Consider the following 20,376-nt stretch of genomic DNA (forward strand, 5'->3'; position numbering starts at 1 on the left):
AGCCTGCGGTGAGCAGCGCACCGGCTTCCGCGCGGGACGTCCCCCACCGGCACCGTGTGTCGGCGTCAACTTCTCGGCACCGATCGCACTCTCCTCCGACTAAAAGAGTGAAGAAATCCCGGGGAAGATCCCCTTCGAAGAAGACAATGTCAGTGGGGCACCGCACTGTGGGCTCTCCGGTGCGCATATCGTCCCCTCTGCACCGTCGGCGCCGAGGAGGCCTAGGTAGTCCTGGTCGCCTACCTCCACACCGCCCGTCCACGCCAGATACATTCGAGGCGGCGCAGGACCTCAGTGGACTCGGAAGGGTCGAGGTCACCATCGTTGGAGGCTCGGCTGGCTACGGCTTCGCCCCGGAATGGTCCAGGTCGGCATGCTAAAGTGGCTTATGCGTCGGGACCACCCCATGTGAGGTCAGTACCGATCGCTACTTCGGCACCCCTCTCGTCGCCGAGCTGTCACTCTCAGGGAGTTTCCAGCCATCCGCGACCTGAGATACAGTTGAGCTCCTTGCCAGCTCCCCGCTTGGCGGTGCCGGTACCGTATCTGAGTAGCCATGGGGCGTCCACTCAGACCTTCCTCTTCTCCATGGAGGTCATCCAGGAGCCGGCGTCCGTCTCCGTGCCTTCACCTGCACCGACGCAGTGGTCTCGCGAGGCACCGGGCCTGGGTACCCCGGTGCCGCAACCGCTGGCTGCAACTCACCCGGCACCGGGCCTGAGCACCCCGGTACCGCAGCCGTGGACAGCGTCTCAACCGGCACCGAGCCTGAGCACCTTGGTGCCACAGCTGCTGGCGACTCAGCTGGCACCGGGCCTGGGCACCCCGGTGCCGTAGCTACTGGTGACTCAACCGGCACCGGGCCTGGGCACCCCGGTGCCGTAGCTACTGGTGACTCAACCGGCACCGGGCCTGGGCACCCCGTGCTGCAGCTGCTAGTGACTCAGCCGGCACTGGGCCTGGGCACCCCGTGCTGCAGCTGCTAGTGACTCAGCTGGCACCGGGCCTGGGCACCCCAGTGCTGCAGCTGCTGGCGACTCAACTGGCACCGGACCTGGGCACCCCGGGGCCGCAGCTGCTAGCGACTCAACCGGCACCAGGCCTGGGCACCCCAGTGCCACAACCATCAGCGGGCCTTCCGACACAGGCCATGGGTCCCCCGGCCCCACAAATAGTGCAGCCACGATGTACTCATGCGGGTAAACCCAAGTCAATGGCAAGGTTTGCCCCGCTTCCTTCATCGGCTCCACCCTGGCCGGAGTCCGATTATTCCTCGGACTCGGATGCTTCCTTGTCCGTTCGGGCTCCTCGAGGGCATCCTCGACCCATAGATCTAGGTCCAGACATAGGAGGGACCACACTCAACAAACATGGCCTCCACACCACACTGGCCTTTCTGGACCCCCTGGGCCTACCATCAGTGGCAAGGTCAGCTGCCTCCTTCTCTGGGGTCAGGGACGTCAGGGCACCGTTCCCAACCGTCGGCGAGCCTGTCCCGAGCCCCTCCCTCCCCTCTCCAGGCACCTCAACACGATCCAGTGGCACCGCAACCGCCGGCACTGGAGGTGGACCCATTGGGAGCGCCAGCTACTTAGACGGCTCCGCAGCTAGCGACAACTGTTCCTGTGCCACTTCAGGAGTCGTCGTCGTCCCCGGACGAGCCACTAGCAGACCCTGCGCCGAGTCTGCTGTCAATGGATGCCCACATGCACCAAGACCTCCTCCGCCGCATGGCTGCCAACTTGGCCGTTCCGGTGGAACCTGTTATCGAGGACACGAATCCAATGGTGGACATCCTTACGGAAGACACGACTGCGCGATTAGCCTTACCACTTAACAAAACGGTATCAAAGATCACCAATGTCCTGTGGCAAACGCCGACAACCTTGACCCCTGTCTTAAAAGGGGTTGAGAGGTGTTACTACGTCCCAAACTCGGGGCATGATTACCTGTACTCACAACCCACCCCTGGGTCCTTGGTTGTGCAGGCTGTGGCCCAAAAGGAAAGACTCCCTCAGCTGGGCCCCTCTCCAAAGGCTAGGGAGCCTAAGAGGCTGGACCTATTGGGCCGTAAGGTTTACGCCACAGGGGCGTTACAACTCCGCATCGCTAACCAGCAGGCGATGCTGGGTAGGTATGCCTTTAACACCTGGCAGGCCGTCGAAAACTTCTGAGACAGACTCCCTGTGGAGGACCATCAGGAGTTCGTGGCTGTTGCCTCAGAGGGCAAAGTCATCTCGCGAACCGCTCTCCAGGCGGCTCTAGACACTGTGGATTCAGCGGCCCGCACGATGGCAACTGGTGTCGTTATGCGTCGGGGGCATGGCTCCACGTCTCGGGAATTCCCCCGGACGTGCAGCATACAACTCAGGACTTGCCCTTCAAGGGCAAAGCTCTGTTCTCGGAGCACACTGACTCTAGGCTCCATACTCTGAAGGACACTAGGTCCACCCTGAAGTCCTTGGGCATCCACACGCCGGCTCCGCAGCAGCGACAGCTGCCCTATAGGCAGCAGGGAAGGGCACAGCCCCAGGTCCCCCGTGGGGATTACTGGAGGCACCGTCCCCGGGCCTCCGGTGGAGGTTCCGGGGTGGCCGCGCACCCTCAGGTGGCTAGGGGTAGACGTCGTTGCCCCAGGACCGATACCCAGCAAGGAGGTCCTCACGGTTCTTCCCATCAGGGCAAGCCTCAGTTTTGACGCCTCGTTCGAGAGTCCCGTACCAATCTCCTGCCCCGGCCCCCTATTTGGGGCCAGGCTATCCCTTTTTGCCCATGCTTGGGCCTTAATAATTTCAGATGCCTGGGTTCTGAACATTGTAAGTGCAGGCTACTCTATCCCTTTCCTAGGCCTGCCGCCCTCAAATCCCCCTTCACCATCTCTAGTAAGGGACACCCCTCATGAACACATCCTCTGTCAGGAGGTGTCTGCACTCATCGAAAAAGGAGCGATAGAGGAGGTTTCTCCGCAGATGCGAGGAAGGGGTTTTTACTCCCGTTATTTCGTTGTCCCCAAACCGAAAGGAGGGGTCCGTCCCATCTTGGATCTCTGAGAGCTAAACAAGGCGGTAGTAAAACACAAGTTCAGAATGGTGACCCTGGCATCGGTCATCCCAGTGCTACAATTAGGAGACTGGTACGTGACTCTCGACCTCAGGGATGCGTACTTCCACGTGGCAATCAGACCCAGCCACAGGAGGTTCCTCAGGTTTATGGTGGGCCAATACCACTTTCAGTTTACGGTGCTCCCTTTTGGTTTATGTACGGCACCGAGGGTATTCACAAAATGTATGGGGGTGGTTGCCGCATATCTCTGCAAACAAGGGGTGCACGTGTTTCCATATCTCGACGACTGGCTGATCCGAGGTTGCTCATACGGGCAGGTAGAAACTCACGTGGCACTCACAAGAGCCCTTTTCCTAAGGCTAGGAGTCCTGATAAATATCGGGAAGTCATCCCTGACTCCCTCGCAACAGATAGAATTTGTGGGGGCCCTCCTCGATTCGAGGGTGGCAAGGGCGTTCCTGCCCAAGAGCAGGTTCCTCTCCATAGTGGAGCTGATCTCGGGGCTAACTCGGTCCCCTATAATGACCCCTCGGGTCTGCTCCAGGCTCCTAGGCCATATGGCGGCGTGTACGTACACGGTCCGCCATGCCAGAATGAGAATGAGACCCATGCAGGCGTGGTTGGCGAAGGCCTTCAGCCAGTCCAGGGGTCGTTGGGACTCGATAATTACGGTGCCCAAAGTAATTCTGGACTCCCTCCTATGGTGGACCCAGGAACCTGTGGTACGCAGTGGGGTTTCTTTCAATACCTCTCCCCGCTCCCTGACGCTGGTCACCGATGCGTCCGACCTGGGCTGGGGAGCGCACCTGAGGTGACACAGAACTCAGGGCCTTTTGTCCCCCTCTGAGCGAGCCTTACACATAAATGTCCGGGAATTGCGGGCGGTAAGGCGAGCCTGCGAAGCCTTCCTGCCAAGGCTCGCTCACCGCTCGATCCTGGTTCGTATGGACAACACTGCGGCGGTCTTTTACCTCAACAAGCAGGGTGGGGCGCATTCACCTCCCCTCTGCAAAGAGGCCCTGCAACTTTGGCATTTGTGTGTCACACACGGCATCACTCCTCAAACGGAATACCTCCCGGGGTGCAAAAACCTGCTAGCGGACACGCTGAGCAGATACTTTGGAGCTCACAAGTGGACCCTCAAGGACTCTGCTCTCCGCCAGGTTTTCTGCAGGTGGGGTTATCCCCGCCTAGACCTGTTCGCCTCGGCAAGCAATGCCAAGTGCAGGAACTACTGTTCCCTCCTGGGACTGGGGAAATATTCTCTGGGGGATGCCCTGACGACCGTGTGGCCAGAGGGCATCCTCTATGCCTTTCCCCCATTTCCCCTAATCTCCAGGGTATTGACCAGGGCGAGGACATTTCGGTCCTCGATCATTCTCATAGCCCCCAGGTGGCCCAGACAGTTCTGGTTCCCCATCCTGGTGGACATGCTTGTCCAGGACCCAATAGCACTCCCTCCAGTCCGGGATCTGCTCACTCAACCCTGGGGCGAGGGGATCATGGTTCACCCGGATCTCTGGTCTCTCCATCTAATGGCATGGTTTATCCGTGGTTGAACCAACCTGAAAGGGAATGTTCCCAAGAGGTTCAGATGGTTCACCTCAGTAGCAGGAAACCCTCTACTAGATGGTCATACGCTGCCAAGTGGCGGCGCTTCTCGTCTTGGGCGTCCCGGAGAGGAGTACACCCGTCCTTGGCTCCTATCCCAACTATTCTTGACTACCTTTTCCAGCTTCGGTCTAGTGGCCTATCTTCCTCTTCTGTCAAAGTCCATGTGGCATCTCTCTCCGCCTTCCATGTTGGTATTGCAGGAGTCTCCCTTTTTTCTAACCCAGTGGTTAAACAGTTTCTTACTGGCCTGGAAAAGCTGTGGTGAGGGCCCCACTTCCCACCTGGGACCTTAACGTGGTCCTCCGCTGGCCACGTGTTCCCTGCTGCACCTTTCATTGAAGGTTGCCTTTATCGTGGCCATTACATTGGCTCGAAGGGTGTCGGAACTAAGGGCGTTATCTATAGACCCGCCCTACCTTGTCTTTTCCAATAACAATGTAAGGCTACGGCCTCATCCAGCCTTCCTTCCGAAGGTGGTATCACCATTCCACCTGTCCCAGGAATTTATCTCCCGGTGTTTTTCCCAAAGCCCCACGCCTCCTCTAAGGAGCGGGCTCTGCACTCCTTGGATGCCAAGCGGGTGCTGGCATTCTACATCGATAGGACCAGGCCGTTCCGTAAATCACAACAGTTGTTTATTGCATTCGGGGACAGGGTCAAAGGGTCGCCTATTTCCACGCAAAGGCTATCAAGATGGGTGGTGCAATGCATCACAGAATGCTATCACCTGGCTGGTAAAACCCCACCCAGGATGAAGGCACACTCCACCGGGGTGCAGGCGTCCTCGGTGGCCTTTGGTGCCCAGGTACCGATCACAGAAATTTGCAGGGCAGCCACCTGGTCTTCCCTTCATATGTTTGCAACACACTATGCGCTACCTCAGTAGACCAGGGAGGATGCAAGGGTGGGCTCTGCAGTCCTCAAATCTGTGATGTAAATATGTAAATATTGTTCCGGTTGTCTTGTTCTTAAATGGTACCTTATCAGTGTTGAATTGTTCAAATAAATCAGTTTATTGTTCACCTCACTTCATGACTCTGGTGGCATGACTGCTCCGACCCCTCCTCCGTGGGGTTAGCTTGGTAGTCACCTACTTCGAATTGACATGAGCAACCACTAGAAGAAAAGAACGGTTTACTTACCTGTAACTGTTGTTCTTCGAGATGTGTTGTTCGTGTCCATTCGACTCCCACCCTACCTCTCCTTTGTCAGAGTGTCCAGCAAGAAGGAACTGAGGTGGGGCAGCGCCGGCAGGGGTACTTATGCCCCGCTATGGCGGCGCCACTCCAGAGGGCGCCCTGCCGGCGCTACGGGTACCGCTAGGGAAAACGCTCCGGAAGGCGCAGTGCACGCAGTGCGCGCATCTACTTCGAATGGACATGAGCAACACATTTCGAAGAACAACAGTTACAGGTAAGTAACCGTTCTTTTCCCCTTCCTCTTTCTTTTGTCTGTTGGTTGGATCATGAGAGAAACAACAGCTAATGAGAGGAATGGAATCCAGTGGACCCTGTTTAAACAGCTAGAAGACCTTGATTTTGCAGATGACCTAACTCTTCTGTCACATAATCAACTTCAAATGCAAAATAAAACAGGGAAGCTGGACAAGATTTCACAGCAGATGGGACTGAAGATCCACAAGGGGAAGACCAAGATCATGAAAGTGAATGCAGCAAATAACAGCAGCCCAATTGTCCTGAGGGGAATGACACTGGAGGAAGTTGATACCTTCACCTATTTAGGTAGTATTATGAATAAAGTGGGAGGTACTGATGAAAATATTAAGACTAGAATACAGAAGGCAAGAGGTTCTTTTATTATTTTGAGGAATATGTGAAATTCAAGAGAGATCAAGCTACAGACCAAAATAAGGATCTTCAGCAGAAATGTAAGATCAGTACTTCTATATGGCTCAGAATCATGGCAAACAACAAGGACAAACATCAAAAGATTGCAAACTTTTATTAATAAATGCTTGTGTAAGATCATTAGCCTTAAGTGGTCTGACAAAATTAGAAACTTAGCTTATATGAGAGAGCAGGGCAATACTCAGTAGAGCAAGAGATTTTGAGAAGAAGATGGCGATGGATTAGCCATACACTGAGGAAGCCACCAACTAGCATTACCAGACAATCCCTATCCTGGAACCCACAGGGAAAAAGGGGAAGAGGAAGGCCAAAGAATAGTTGGAGAAGAGACCTGGATGTGAGTGTGAGGGAAATGGGCAAAAGCTGGAGAGAATTAGAAAAGGTGGCACAAGACAGAGAGGCTTGGAAAGAAATTGTTGATGGCCTATGCTCCTATAGGAGCTAAGGGCAAAGAAGAAGAGACCCTGCCTGTTGGGGTAGTCAGATGTCTTCTTAACACCAACCACACTTAGGGTAAGTCTAGACTACAAGCCTCTTTCGAAAGAGGCTTTTTCAAAAGAATCTTTAGAAAAAGCCTCTTTCAAAAGAGAGCATCTAGACTGCAACCACTTATTTTGAAAAAGCGAGCTGCTTTTTCAAAAGAGAGAACCCAGGCAGACTGGATGCTCTCTTTCAAAAAAGCCCTGATTGCATTCAATAGCACCTTTTTTCAAAAAAGCACTTTTGAAAAAAGGTGTTATTCCTCGTAAAATGTTTTCCGTGGTCGAAAAAACTGCCTCGTTCTTTTGATTTAATTCCAAAAGAATGTGGCAACAGTCTAGATGCAGGTGAAGTTTTTTGAAAAAAGGCTGCTTTTTCCGAAAAAATCCTGTAGTCTAGACACACACTTATAGGATAGAAGAGGCTGTTTACAGCTGATCGTTGATGGCTTTCATTTCCATATTTAAAACCATAAACTGCATATTTCTAACTTTACATTCAAGAGTGAAACATACACCAAAATAAGATATACAGATCCAGTAGACACATATTAAAATTGGTAGATTACATGAGGTATTTTATCCAAAGCATCTTCGAGCTATGCATATTTGTATCCATAAGTCAATTTCATAAAGCATGGGGAGGGTCTGTCACAATTCCAACAGATAAAAGTTCTCTCTGATAGTAGGTATTTTTCTTCCTGTCCAGGAACTTTATATGCACAGAATTCAGTAACTGCAGCAGAGCAACTTATTTTAACATGATAAGAAAACCAGGAAAAACTTGCCTTCTTAACATACCAGAAAAGAAAATATTTGGAACACAAATGTGTGGTAACGGTGTAACAGAAGAGGAGGAGGAATGTGACTGTGGTATGGATGAGGTTAGTAATTAAAGTATTTAGTTTTATACAGATTTTACAGAGGTATTAGTAAGTTTGTTTTATCCAGCTTCAAAGCTACTTTGTGAGATGTGGTTTTATGGTGCAAGTGCTATTCATGGATCCATAGTTAAGAATGAGTTCAATTTTGCACTTAAAACAGGAATTTAACTGTTTTTTGTTACATATGAATAACTTATGCACATCAAATGTTGTGTACAAAGCAAAAGTACACAATGAATTTTATGAGGATGTTAAAATAAAAAAAACACAGGCTGAACTTCTGTTAACTGGCCCTCTGTGGCCTGGTAACATCTGTGATCTGCTATGGAAGCTGCATGACTGAGAGTCCTGAGAGGGCTGGTGGCCAGGATGCCTGCAGGGTTGGGAAACCAGGCGCAGGGCAGCAGGCCTGCTCAATGAGGCTGGGGCCTGACGCAGCTCAGCAGGCCCAGTCAACAAATCTGGGGCCCAGCACATGGCAGTGAGGCTGCCCACTGAGGACTGATGTGTGACAACAGAGGAGGGAGCAGGCCTCCTGCCTGTAGCAAAACCAAGTCTGGGAGGGGCCAGTGGCAGAGGAGGACAGGAAAATCTCCCCTGTTCCCACAAAATCCTTCATCCGAGTTGAGTAAGGTCCCTCCTGAGGGTGCCAGATCAGGGAGGCCCAACTTGTACACCTTCCTTTTTGTGTAAGTCATAAACTCAAGGGTCATTCCTATTACTGGAGAATTACTAATATAGTACCTATTTTTAATAAAGGGAGAAAAATGATCCAGGAAAGTGTAGGGCTGTTAGTATGACCTCAGTTGTATGTACGACCTTGAAACAAATTGAGATTTAAGTGCATATAGGTAAATAACAATTGGGATAAAAATATAACATGGTTTTACAAAAGGTAGATTCTGCCCTAGTGACCTTATCTTTCTTCGCAAAGATGACTTTTTTATGTATAAAAAGGAAGTGAAGTAGATCTAATTTGATAGCATTATACATGGAAAATTACTAACTGGAAAAGATGTAGATTAATATTACAACTGAAGGCTGGACAAGCATCTGGTTCAAAGGGATACAGTAACAGATCATAATGAAAGATGAACTGGTGGAGTTCTTCAGGAATCAGTCTTGGGACCAAACCAATTTAACTTTTTTGGTACAAAAAGTGTATGCTAATAAAAATTGCACATGACACTATTAATAGTCTCAGAGGGGTAGCCATGTTCATTTGTAATTTAAAAAAAACTATTGTAAATTAGTGAATATAACCCGCGTCCATATGTAACATGCACTCGTATTATCGACAGTTTTTCTTTCATATGTAAAAATTTAAAAAAATCTTAGGTTACCCACGGATGTACATAACCCGCAGGTAATGAACCATGGGTAATGAACTGGTAATAAACCGCAGCTGAGGCCACTAAGCAGTAAGTACTACCCTATTGCCGGTATATAAGCCCTATGAACCACACCATTTTAAAACCTCTTCTGTTTATAACAAAATATTTGTAAAGATGCCTAAGCGCAAATTATATACATCCTATTTTAAATTATCTGTTCTGACATATGCAAAAGAAAATGGCAATAGAGCAGCGGGGAGAAAATTTTCCATCAACGAAAAGTCTGTTCGGGAGTGGAGAAAAGAAGAAACGGAGATTGAGAAATTAAATCCTCAGAAAAGAGCATGCAGAGGAAAGAAAGACAAGTGGCCAAAACTAGAAGAAAACCTGGTGAAGTGGGTTCTTGCACAGAGATAGCCAACGTGCGGTATCAACAGTGCTATATAACAAAGCTCAAGGCTCAACTTATTGCTGTAGAAATAAAAATTGATTTTAAAGGGGGCTCAGATAACTGGGTTTACAAACTTATGAAATGAAATAACCTTTCAGTTCGAGCATGGACATCTGTTGGGCAACAGCTTCCTGATGAGTGGGAGAAGAAGATGGATGATTTTAAATATTTTGTCCATAAAGAAATTAACCAGCTGGGCTTGAAACCAAATAAAGTCATTAACATGAACGAGGTGCCCGTGTTCTTCGATATACCCACAACTCGGTCTGTTGCAGCAGCTGGAGTGAAGACAGTCAGTGTAGCAACCACAGGTCATGAACACACCTGTTTTACCGTTGTTTTGGCATGCACGGCAGGTGATGAGAAATTAAAACCAATGGTAATTTTTAAGAGGGTGACGATGCCTCGAGAAATACTACCAGCCGACATTTCTGTGGTCTGTAACAGAAAGGGCTGGATGAACACAGAGGTGACGAAGACATGGACAGACAGCTGCTTTCGTGCACGAAAAGGCGGTTTTTTTTAATCCAAAATCTCTGCTACTTTTAGATGCCTTAGCCGCCCATAAAGAAACTTTGGTTCAAAAATATATCAATGCCATGGGAGCACATATCACCGTAATTCCAGGTGGACTGACCTTCAAGTTGCAACCGCTTGATGTGGCTGTCAACCATCCATTCAAGTGCTTCATCCGGAGGAATGGGATAATTGGATGACAAAACGGGGAGCACACCTTCACTCTGGCAGGTTGACAGCACCGTGCAACTTACGTGGGAGTTTGCAAATGGGTATTGGCATCTTAGGAAAGAATAAAACTGGCTACTATTCACAATGGCTTCCGTAAATGTGAAATTCTTCTGGAAGTCTACTCATCTAGCTCTGTATGCGACTACGACTGTGATTCTGACACGGCACCACAGACTTTAACTGTCACTGAAGCACGCCTAGCCGAGGTTATGGACGTTTTTCAAGACAGTGAGTATGATGAAAGTTTTGACAGTTTTGAAAACTCAGACACTGAGGAGGAAGATGCTAGTTCTGACTCAAGTGATGCAGAATAAACTGATTCAGCATGCTGCATGTACTACAGTAAACTTCCGATAATCCAGCACCTTTAGGACTGCAAGAGCACTTCTGGGTTCCTGATGGTGCCGAACCATCAGGAGTGCCGGAGCATTGGATGCCGGACCAATGGAATTTTACTGTATTTAGTTTAAAACTGTTACAATTTATTTATTTTTAGTAGCTTCACAGTAAGTAACGTTTTAACTTTGAATGTATTTTAGTACACACAACAACACTTATTAAATTAAATTGTTATTAAATCGAAGATGCTGATTTTATCATCTTGGTCTTGTTTTCTTTTAATTTGAGTAAAAATCGGCTTGTATTAGATGCGGACATGTATACCCTGCTTGGCGGGGGGGGGGGGGGGGCAGGCAGAACGGGAACGGCATTTGTAAAAACGTGTACAACCCGTAGGTTATATTTGCTAATTCACAGTAGTCCTGTAACACCTTAAAGATTATAATATAATATATATATGAAAAAAGGGGTCGGGAATCTCCTAATATATGAAAGAAAAAGAAGAGAGTTGGGGGAAAGTACTTCTTAATTGCAGTGCCAATGCTATTGTGGCTAATTGAGTGGGCTGGAAGTCCCATACTTAGCTTTTGATGTCAGTTGGCTGTTAAATATAATGGCGCATCCAATTCATGTCTTTAAGGCCGTGAGAGTGTCAAATTTGCATATAAAGGCCAGTTCTGCAGTTTCGCTCTAGTTGGTTTTTGAAATTCTTTTGCAGAGGATCTACTTTTAAATCCATTAATGAGTGCCCAGTTAGGTTAAAATATTCCCCTACAGGTTTCTGATGGTTACCATTTCTGATGTCTGGTTTGTGTCCATTAATCCTTTGTCGTAGAGACTGTCCTGTTTGGTCAATATACAGGACAGAGGGGCATTGCTGGTTCTTGATGGCATATATCCCATTAGAGGATGTGCAGTTGTATGAGATTGTAGTTTATGTGGTTAGATTATGTGATGATGTCGCTTGTATAGATGTGTGGACAGGGATTTCAACAACTTCCATCCCACTATCAACCTTTGCCTTGACCAGTCCAGACAGGAGATCTACTTCCTTGACACTACAGTACAGTACCACCTTCTACCAAAAACCTACCAACTGTTATTCTTACCTACATGACTCTCGCTTCCATCCAGGACACATCACACAAGCAGTTGTTTACAGCCAGGCCCTAAGATACAACCAGATTTGCTCCTATCCCACAGAGAGAGACAAACACCTACAGGATTTTTATCAGACATTCTTAAAACTTTGAATATCCATCTCGGGAGGTGAAGAAACATATTGATAAAGCCAGATGAGTACCCAGGAATCTGCTTCTGCAAGATAGGTGCAACAAGAAAAATAATAGAATACCACCATTCATCACCTACAGCCCCTAACTTAATCTCTCCAGTGCATCATTAACAATCTAGAGCCTATCCTGAAAAACGATAGCTCACACTCACAAGCCTTGGGAGACAGGCCAGGGTTCACATACAAACAACCCCCTAACCTGAAGCAATTTTTTTCCAGCAACCACACATCACACCTCGGTCGTACTCACCCAGGAATCCACCCCCGCAAAATAAATAAATACATAAATAAATAAACAAACACCCTTTGCCAACTCTGTCTATACATCTATACGGGGCCAAATGGCAGAAAAGCCTCCTCTTTTGGAGGAGCCCTTATTCCTTGTAGAATGAGGTATGCAGTTCTCCCCGATAAAGTGTGTTTGCTCTTCTGCAAAAAAAGGCAGAAGAACAAACACCTTCCCTGGACGCAGTGGAGTTTTTCCAGGATAGTGTAAACATATCCTTCATCAGGAACCACCAGCACTGCACATGTGTGTCCCCACTGAGCACTGGTATGAAAAATCTCCACTTTCCAGCACAGGCACACACCAACACTTCAAGTGGGGCCAGGGCCAGCCCACAACATTTTGGCACCTGAGGCAGGGAGCTCAAATGACACCCCCATGTCCCCTCACTTGGACCAAAACTTTGAAAGGTCTCAATTCTCTGGGTCCTAGTGGTGCCTCCCCCCCCTTACAGTCTGGCACCTGAGGCAGCCGCCTCAGATCTCCTCATGGTAAGACCAGCCCTGAGTGGGGCACCTCTTCATTTTGTTTGCACATATCTTAAAATCATTAGGAATATTACATGTATTTATGGTACTTATGTGCCTGTTATGTCTGGCACATCACAATCTTTTCAATCTTTTTAATGTATTTATCCTCACAATTCTCCTATGAGGTAGTGCTTCCGTATTACCTCCATTTTACAAATAGGGAACCAAGGAACAGGAAAAAATAAATGATTTGCCTATGCTCACAGCAGAGCAGACAATTAATCCTTATGTTCTTAGTGCCAAGCAGCTGACCTAAACACTGGATCCTTCCTCTCTTGATGGTAGCATTCTCTTTGGATTCCTTGTGCAGCAGAAATAGCTAAATAATAATAATAAATAAATAATAATAATACTTTAAACAAATTCTATGTAATTAAAACTAGGATTAAAATGGGAGTTTGTCTCAAATTTACAGAGCTTCGGTACTGTTTGAAATCATACAATAAATGGTAAGAGCAGTGCTAATACTGGAAAGTCCCATAGCAGAATTTTAAGGTGAATTGCTTTTCATTTTGTTCTTGAAGGTGTGCCAGCGGAGTGGTTGCTGCCTTTCCAATTGTACAATAAAGCCAGGTGCTGCTTGTGTTTCTGGACTTTGCTGCAAAAACTGTCAGGTAAGAAAAATGTATAGCAGATTTTGTATTTTATGGAAAACTGAATGTTTAATTAATTTTTAAAAAGTTAGCAGCCTATAGTAATGCTATTCATTTTCATAATTTCCTTCTCAAGCACTTGGATCTGCTAATCCCATATAGATGGGTTGGGATTAAAGTTGGGCAATTTGTTTTTAGTAAATGATTTATTTGCTGAAAAATGAAATGTTAGTTAACCCCAAACCATTTGCTAATTCATGAAGAGTTCAATCAAAGATATTGATGAAACAAAAAAATCAAAATGTTTCAATAATATTCAAATGAAATGTTTTTCCACATCAAATCAAAAGTTTATGAATAATTATCCATTATTATTATTCATGAGTGACTGATCATTGGGCCAGGGAAAGCTTGAGAATGCTTCTATAGCCTGGTAGTTTGGGCACTTACTTACGATGGCAGCTAACATTGTCAATGCCAGACTGATAAAAAGCTGAAAGGACCTGCCCATCAGCATCCTCTTCAGAATGTTCTGCCTCCATTGACAGGGCATTGCTCCAAGCTCTATTGCAGGGGTGGGGAACTTAAGGCCCAGAGGCCAGATGCAGCCTTTGGCTTGTGTGGATCTGGCCTCTGAGCCTTAGGGCCTCTCTAGCATTGGGGAGCCCACTTTAGCACTCCAGTCTGCCACCGCATCCCTGCAGTCTCTGGCCCCCGACTGATTTTTCTGAGAGTCAATGGCCCCCAACTCAAAAAAGACCCCCGCCCTTGTTCTATTGGAATATCTACTCATCTTTTGGGAGCAAAGCTAGCAAGACATGTTCTAGTGTGCTGTGTAGACAGTGATTTTGATGTTGCAGCTTTGGCTGAAGTTCAGGCTCCAAAACCTCAGGGCAGCTGGAGTGGCCTTGGGAACACAAGCTCCAGCCTCACTCAAAATGTGAAAGCACTGTATTTACAGCTAAAAATAGTGCACTCGAAGAAGCCTTGCTTGCTGGAGACCATAGACCTTGCTTGCTGGAGACCATAGACCATAGACTTCCAAATACTGTGTTGCCATAGCTTATTTCAAAACATCCCCTAATTGATATTTTCTTTAATATTATTTTCCTACAAGGACTTCTAATTTCTGCCTATCATCATTCATGGCTTCCAGCCACAGCATGGAGCACCTTTTTGTCCAGAGTCATCTGGGCATTGTCGAGATAGCTCACATGAAAGGTGAGCCTATTCCATCTCCCAATGTAAGGTATCCTTACTTGGACAGAAAGAAGTTACTCTTCTATACCCTTTGGAGATCTAGCTGAGATTTCTCAGATCATCTGGAGGAGACGTGGGTGGCAACTAGGCCCCTAACTAAAGTTTCTGTAATAAAGGATCAAGCCATCTCCTCTAGAATCCAGAAAAACCTATTTTAATAGCAGAGGATTCTTGTGCTATCATTGATACAATAAGCATGGCGCCCGCTGCTGAAGGAACCAGTACAGTAGCAGAAAGTGCTTCCATTCAGCCCACCCTACAGATCAGTACCTCAACTGGTCAGGACATATGGGAGAAACTCTATACTAATTTCCTCTGTCTACAGCCCTTTACTTCCATCGTGCAGACGATCCTTCTAAGAGCAAGCCACCTTCGTCACATCACCCAATTCTTCCAGCCCAGATGCTCAGGAAAATTAGACAAAAGTTCAAAAGGATGTTTTCTGATATATGTCTTGTGCTGGGCACACTAATTGGGCACTGGGGAAAAAGACCCATCTACCAGAAATATATGTGTCACAGCTGCATTTACTCAAAGATTCATGGAGAGATTCAGGCTACAGATAAAACAAAGCACATTTTTAGAGAACTATTTTGCTACTAAAGAACTGCCTTCTCTCCAAACAGAAGTATCAGCCTGTCTCTCTTATGTCTCCTCGTGGATGTTCAGCCACAAGCTCAAGCATAGCATCTCTAAAACAGTAGTCTTCCACTGTTTCTCTCTACCCCCTCCATGCTCTCCCCACTGCCTCCTTTTGATCACTGTAAACAACATCATCCTGTCTGTACCTCAAGCCTAGTTCTTATCATTGATCTAGACCACTCTCTAGAAACTCACATCCAGGCAGTTTTTTAACTTGGCTGATGCTTTCTGTATAAATTTATTGTCCAATCAGACAGCTAAAACTCTCATCCCAGCTGTCATTATCTCACAACTCAATTACTGCTTTATCCTTCTTTCTGTTCTTGACAAATGCAAGACTTCCTCACTCATTCCCTTTCATAATGCTGCTGCAAAGATCATTTCCCTAGTCCGTGTCTTTGATCATTTCATTTGTGTCTTTGCTTGCCTCTCCTGGCTCTTTCTCTATCACATTAAATATCAGCTAGTTTTCTTCACATCCAAAGCACTTCTTGACCAATACCGACCATGGTGTATCTCATTTACTATTGAGTTGTTGATGCTCAACACCAATCCACCCAGGATACTAGCCTCCATTAACCCATCAGAAACTGACAATAGTTAGGCTGAGACCACTGCCTATCAAGTCGTCTAATACTGCCAAACTGTTTCCTTGTATGTTCCGCCTCCATTTTTATCCATCATTTGTCTCCAGTCTTATACTTGGGCTGTGCCTCTTTTGGGTAGGGACTATCTTCTTCTGTGTTTGTATTATGATGAGCACAATGGAATCTGGGACCTGGATTATGGCTTCTAGGATCTACAGTAATACCACTTCCAGTAAGTGCTTATTCTGTAGAGGATACTGATTGGTGGGCCATGTCACACTCTGCTCAGTGACTGACCGATCCAGCAAACAAACAATGTGGGTGAAATGACCCCAGTTCTAGCCTCAGCAGACTCAACATGGAGAAAAAAAAAGTGTGGACTGGAAAAAAACTATGCTTTCCATTGTTCTTTCACATTGATTCAAGGATGAAGAGTTTTATGATAATTTTGGAGTGGAAACCAATCTTAGATATTTTAAACACTGGAATTAGAGTGCAGTCCTTAATAAATAGCACAAGGACTGTTTATGTTGCATCTTCATTTTACCCGATCTGTTAAAATAAATGACAAAGCAATTTCCCTTGGCTTTTTTGTTTCCTGCTAGCTGTCTGGGGACTCTCAAATCAAACACATTTTAAGAAGGTAAATGGCTGTTTGTGGAATAGGCCTCCAGAGAAAAATAATCTTTAGATCCTTGTGTTCTTATTTTAACAGTTTCATAGACAAGGGAAAATATGCAGAGAAAGTATTGGCATATGTGACCTTCCTGAGTACTGCAATGGGACTTCACATTGGTGCCCAGAGGATGTTTTTAAGCAAGATGGAACTCCATGCGGTAGCAATAACTGTTGTTTCCACGGGAAGTGCCATGACCACAAGAGGCAGTGCAAAGCTTTATTTGGCAAAGGCAAGAACTGCATCATTATTTACAAAAATACATAGCAGCATTACAAGTTCTGTGGAAAGGAGTCTGGGGTCATAGTGGTCCACAAGATGACTATGAGTTGACAAGGTAACACTGTGGCAAAAGAAGCTAATATCATTGTGGAAATATTCATAGAAGTGTTTTAAGTCGCAAGGAGTAATTCTTCTATTTTACTTCACGCCAATTAGGCTTTAGCTAGAGTATTTTGTTCCGTTCTGGGCACCACATTGCAACAAAGATTGGATCAAATTGGAAAAAGTCTAGAGAAGAGCAACAGCTATTATTAAACATTCAGAAAACATGACTTATGAGGAAAGATTTGAAAAAAATGGGTTTGTTTAGTCTGGAAAAGTGAAGTCTGTGAGGGGACATGACAAAAGATTTCAAATACCTAAATCGTTATTGTAGGGAGGAGGTAGAAAAGTTATTCTTATCCTCTGATAAGACAAGAAGCAATGAGCTTAAAATGCAGCAAAGGAGGTTTAAGTAGGGTGTCAGGAAAAATGTCTAAACTGTCAAGGTGGATAAGCACAGGAGTATAATGTCTAGGGAGGTTATGGAATCTTCATGGTTGGAGATTTTTAAGATTAAGTTAAACAATCACCCATCAGGGATGGTCTAGATGATATTTAGTCTTACCATGAGTGCAGGGGACTCTCGAGGGCCCTTCCAGTTCTATGATTCTGTGATTAACTCTTTGAAAATTGGTCTGTTTTTATGAATGTCTAATGGGGACTAGAGTAAAATCTTTTGCTTACGAGTCTGTGCCATAAAGGGGGAGAGTATTTGTGGCTGCTGGGAGTGGCTGCAATCTTTGATGACCCAGTCTCACCTCTGGTGGGAAACTCCCCTTCTCCCTGAGCTTGCCATATCTAATTTTGTATACCACACCTACATAAAAGGATTGGTAATTGATAATCACTGCCGTGTCTGCACGCTACTTCCCCTGCTGTTGAATCTTACATGCTTTCTCATGTTTCTCAGCCCAGGAAGGATTAGAAGAGGTCTGGAGTGGCTCCTAGCACATGAGGCAGCTGATTTTTCAGAACAACTGGTTTGGAAATTTGGGTTTGTCAAGGCTCTTCCCCACTCTGGCACAGAAGGTGGGGACCCACAAGAGACCTTAAAATGCCTTGCCTCTAGAAGCTCGTGTTTTAAAAAGTCCCCAAGGTCATAGATTTCCTGACCTTAGGCTGCCACCACCAAGTTAAAAAATAACAACCCTTTCTTATTGAACCAAGGAAGAAAGTACTTGGGAACTTCTTCTAGAGGGGTGCCACAAGCTGTTTTAGCACAAGAGAACTTGAAAAAAAGAAAACAAATTGTAATCTCTGATAGCTGACCTCTCAGTCATGGGTGTGCATAGACAGACCTCCTGTTACCTTCCAAGACACAAGAATCAGATCACAGCCTTTAAAAAGATTATTTTATTAACACTAGGTTGTGGTGCTCTCTGCTGGCTACATTGCCAACCCCCCCGTCCTTGGGGTAGGGAGGCTCAGCTCTCCCCCTGGCTGCTGGGGAGGGCCAGGGCCATGCCAGCCCTGTCCTCTCATCCACCCCTTCTTGGTCCCTTCCCTGGCCACTGGGGCCATGCCAGTCCCAGCCTCTTACCGCATCTCCCCGGCCACAGCCAGCCCCAACCTCTGGGCTCCCTCTGGACTCTTAGCCCCTCCATCTCTTCTGGCTGCAGCTAGCCCTGGCCTCTTGGCTCCCCCCAGCTCCTTGCCCTGGCCTTCCCACCCCCCACAGCCAGCCCCAACCTCCCGGCCCCCACCCGAATGCAGCCAGTCCCAGCCTCTTAGCCTCCGATTCCTCCCAGCCAGGGGCTCCCCTCACCCAGCCTTTGGCCCCCTCATCTCTCCCCAGCCACAGCCAGCTCTGGCCTCTCCCTCCCCAGCCTCTTGCCCCTGGCCCTCCTACCCTTCTCCCTGCTCTCAGCTCTGGTCTTTCAGCCCCTCCACCCTCCTCACTGATTGCATCTGTGGTCTCTTGGGCCCCCTCCAGCTACCGGAGGATGGCTGGGGTCAAGCCACAGGGTGGTGACAGTGACTCCTTTCTGCACTTCGGGGCCCTGACGCTCTGGGAACCAGCAGGGAACCACCATCTCCTCCTGCCTCAAGCCAAGCACACTGAGGCCATCTCATGCTTGGAGCTCCAGCCTCAAATCTCCCCCCGCCTTCCCAAGATTAGCATACCAGCGCTAGCTTCCTTCTCTCCCCACAGTAGCGTGCACTTTCCCACAAGCCAGATCCGGCATGGAGCCTTGGGGTTTCCTTCTCCCTTTTCCTTCTCTCCTTCTTCCTCTCCCCCCTACTCCTCCAATGCAGGAAGCCACCACTGGCATGTAATCTTGCGGGAGGAGCAGGTTCAAGGCTGGAGAGCCAGGCAGGTGACAGCCCAAGTGCGCCTAGCCCAAGGCGGCCAGAGGCAGTGGGTCCTCGCTGGATAACGGGATAAAAGGGCTCTGGAACACAGCGGAGAGCCGCTGCAACCCCTCCTTGGTGAAGTTACCATAAGGTGGGTACATAACTGATGGGGAAGTTGTTCCCAGAGAATAATGATCAGAAGTAAACAGTCAGACTTGAAGGACATACTAAGTAGGGTCCCACAGGGATAACTTTTGTGTCCAGTTATGTTCAGTATCTTTGCTGTGATTTAAACAATGGACAGAGAACCTTTGTAAAGTTTGCTGATGATGCCAAGCTGGGAAGGGCTGTAAGACAGGATTAAAGTGCTAGAGGTTTTCTGCCACAGTGCTTCTAATGAAGACATGGCCTAAATCTGAACAAATGTTTGCAAGCAATGAACAGGGAGCTGAGGGTAGCACACTTACAGAGCCTTAAGGGTGACAACTTGTAACATCATATCAAAACAACTGGCTAATGTTATCAGAATAAAGTACAGTCAGGATTTTTGCAGAAAGGGATAAGAAGGTTCCTTTGTTCATCATTTTCTGTCATGTTAGATCATGATTTCTACAGAGGACACCTTGCTCATTTGCCAGATCAGTAGTGGGGGGTCACCTAACCAGTGTGGTTAGATGTGGAAAGATGTTTTTCTGAATGTGTGTGCTCCTTTTGTGTTATCCCTGTTTGCTTCCCCAGCTCTTCAAACAGCTGGCGCAGCAGAAATTGAGAGAACTGACCAAAAGAGGTGAAAGTAACACAAAACAGCCAGTTACACTGTATCATCAAGAAGGTGTCCGGCAAGGTCTGGTATGCCTTACCGCCTACAAACACTGTACCACCTTCAGTTCCTCTATTGAGCTGCCTGTCCTCCAGCTCCCTCTGTACAGCAGTAGCCCAGCAAGAGAACAGAGCTGGGCGGGAGCTGGTAGCGGCATGGCAGCTGGAGAAGCTGCCAGCATTCTGATCCTTTCCTCACTGCCCCACCCAGCACAGAACAATGCAGGTTAGATGACATCTCCCTTTCCCCCTGCAATTATCTGGTAAGTAAGCAAGATGTCCTCTGTAGAG

The 20,376-nt window shown here is 47.3% G+C and overlaps 1 protein-coding gene across 1 annotated transcript in view; it reads left to right on the plus strand.

Annotated features, from left to right (window-relative positions):
* LOC112546503 (disintegrin and metalloproteinase domain-containing protein 20-like) overlaps window positions 1–20,376 on the plus strand; it is a 148,924-nt gene that overhangs the window by 96,107 nt on the left and 32,441 nt on the right. Inside the window, exons 12-14 of the mRNA XM_025186935.2 lie at window positions 7,734–7,908; window positions 13,414–13,503; window positions 16,687–16,879. Of these exons, the coding sequence (XP_025042720.2) occupies window positions 7,734–7,908; window positions 13,414–13,503; window positions 16,687–16,879 (458 nt within the window). The remainder of the gene's footprint in view (window positions 1–7,733; window positions 7,909–13,413; window positions 13,504–16,686; window positions 16,880–20,376) is intronic.

Source organism: Pelodiscus sinensis, chromosome 1 (assembly GCF_049634645.1).
Source record: "Pelodiscus sinensis isolate JC-2024 chromosome 1, ASM4963464v1, whole genome shotgun sequence".
Lineage (NCBI taxonomy): Eukaryota > Metazoa > Chordata > Testudines > Trionychidae > Pelodiscus > Pelodiscus sinensis.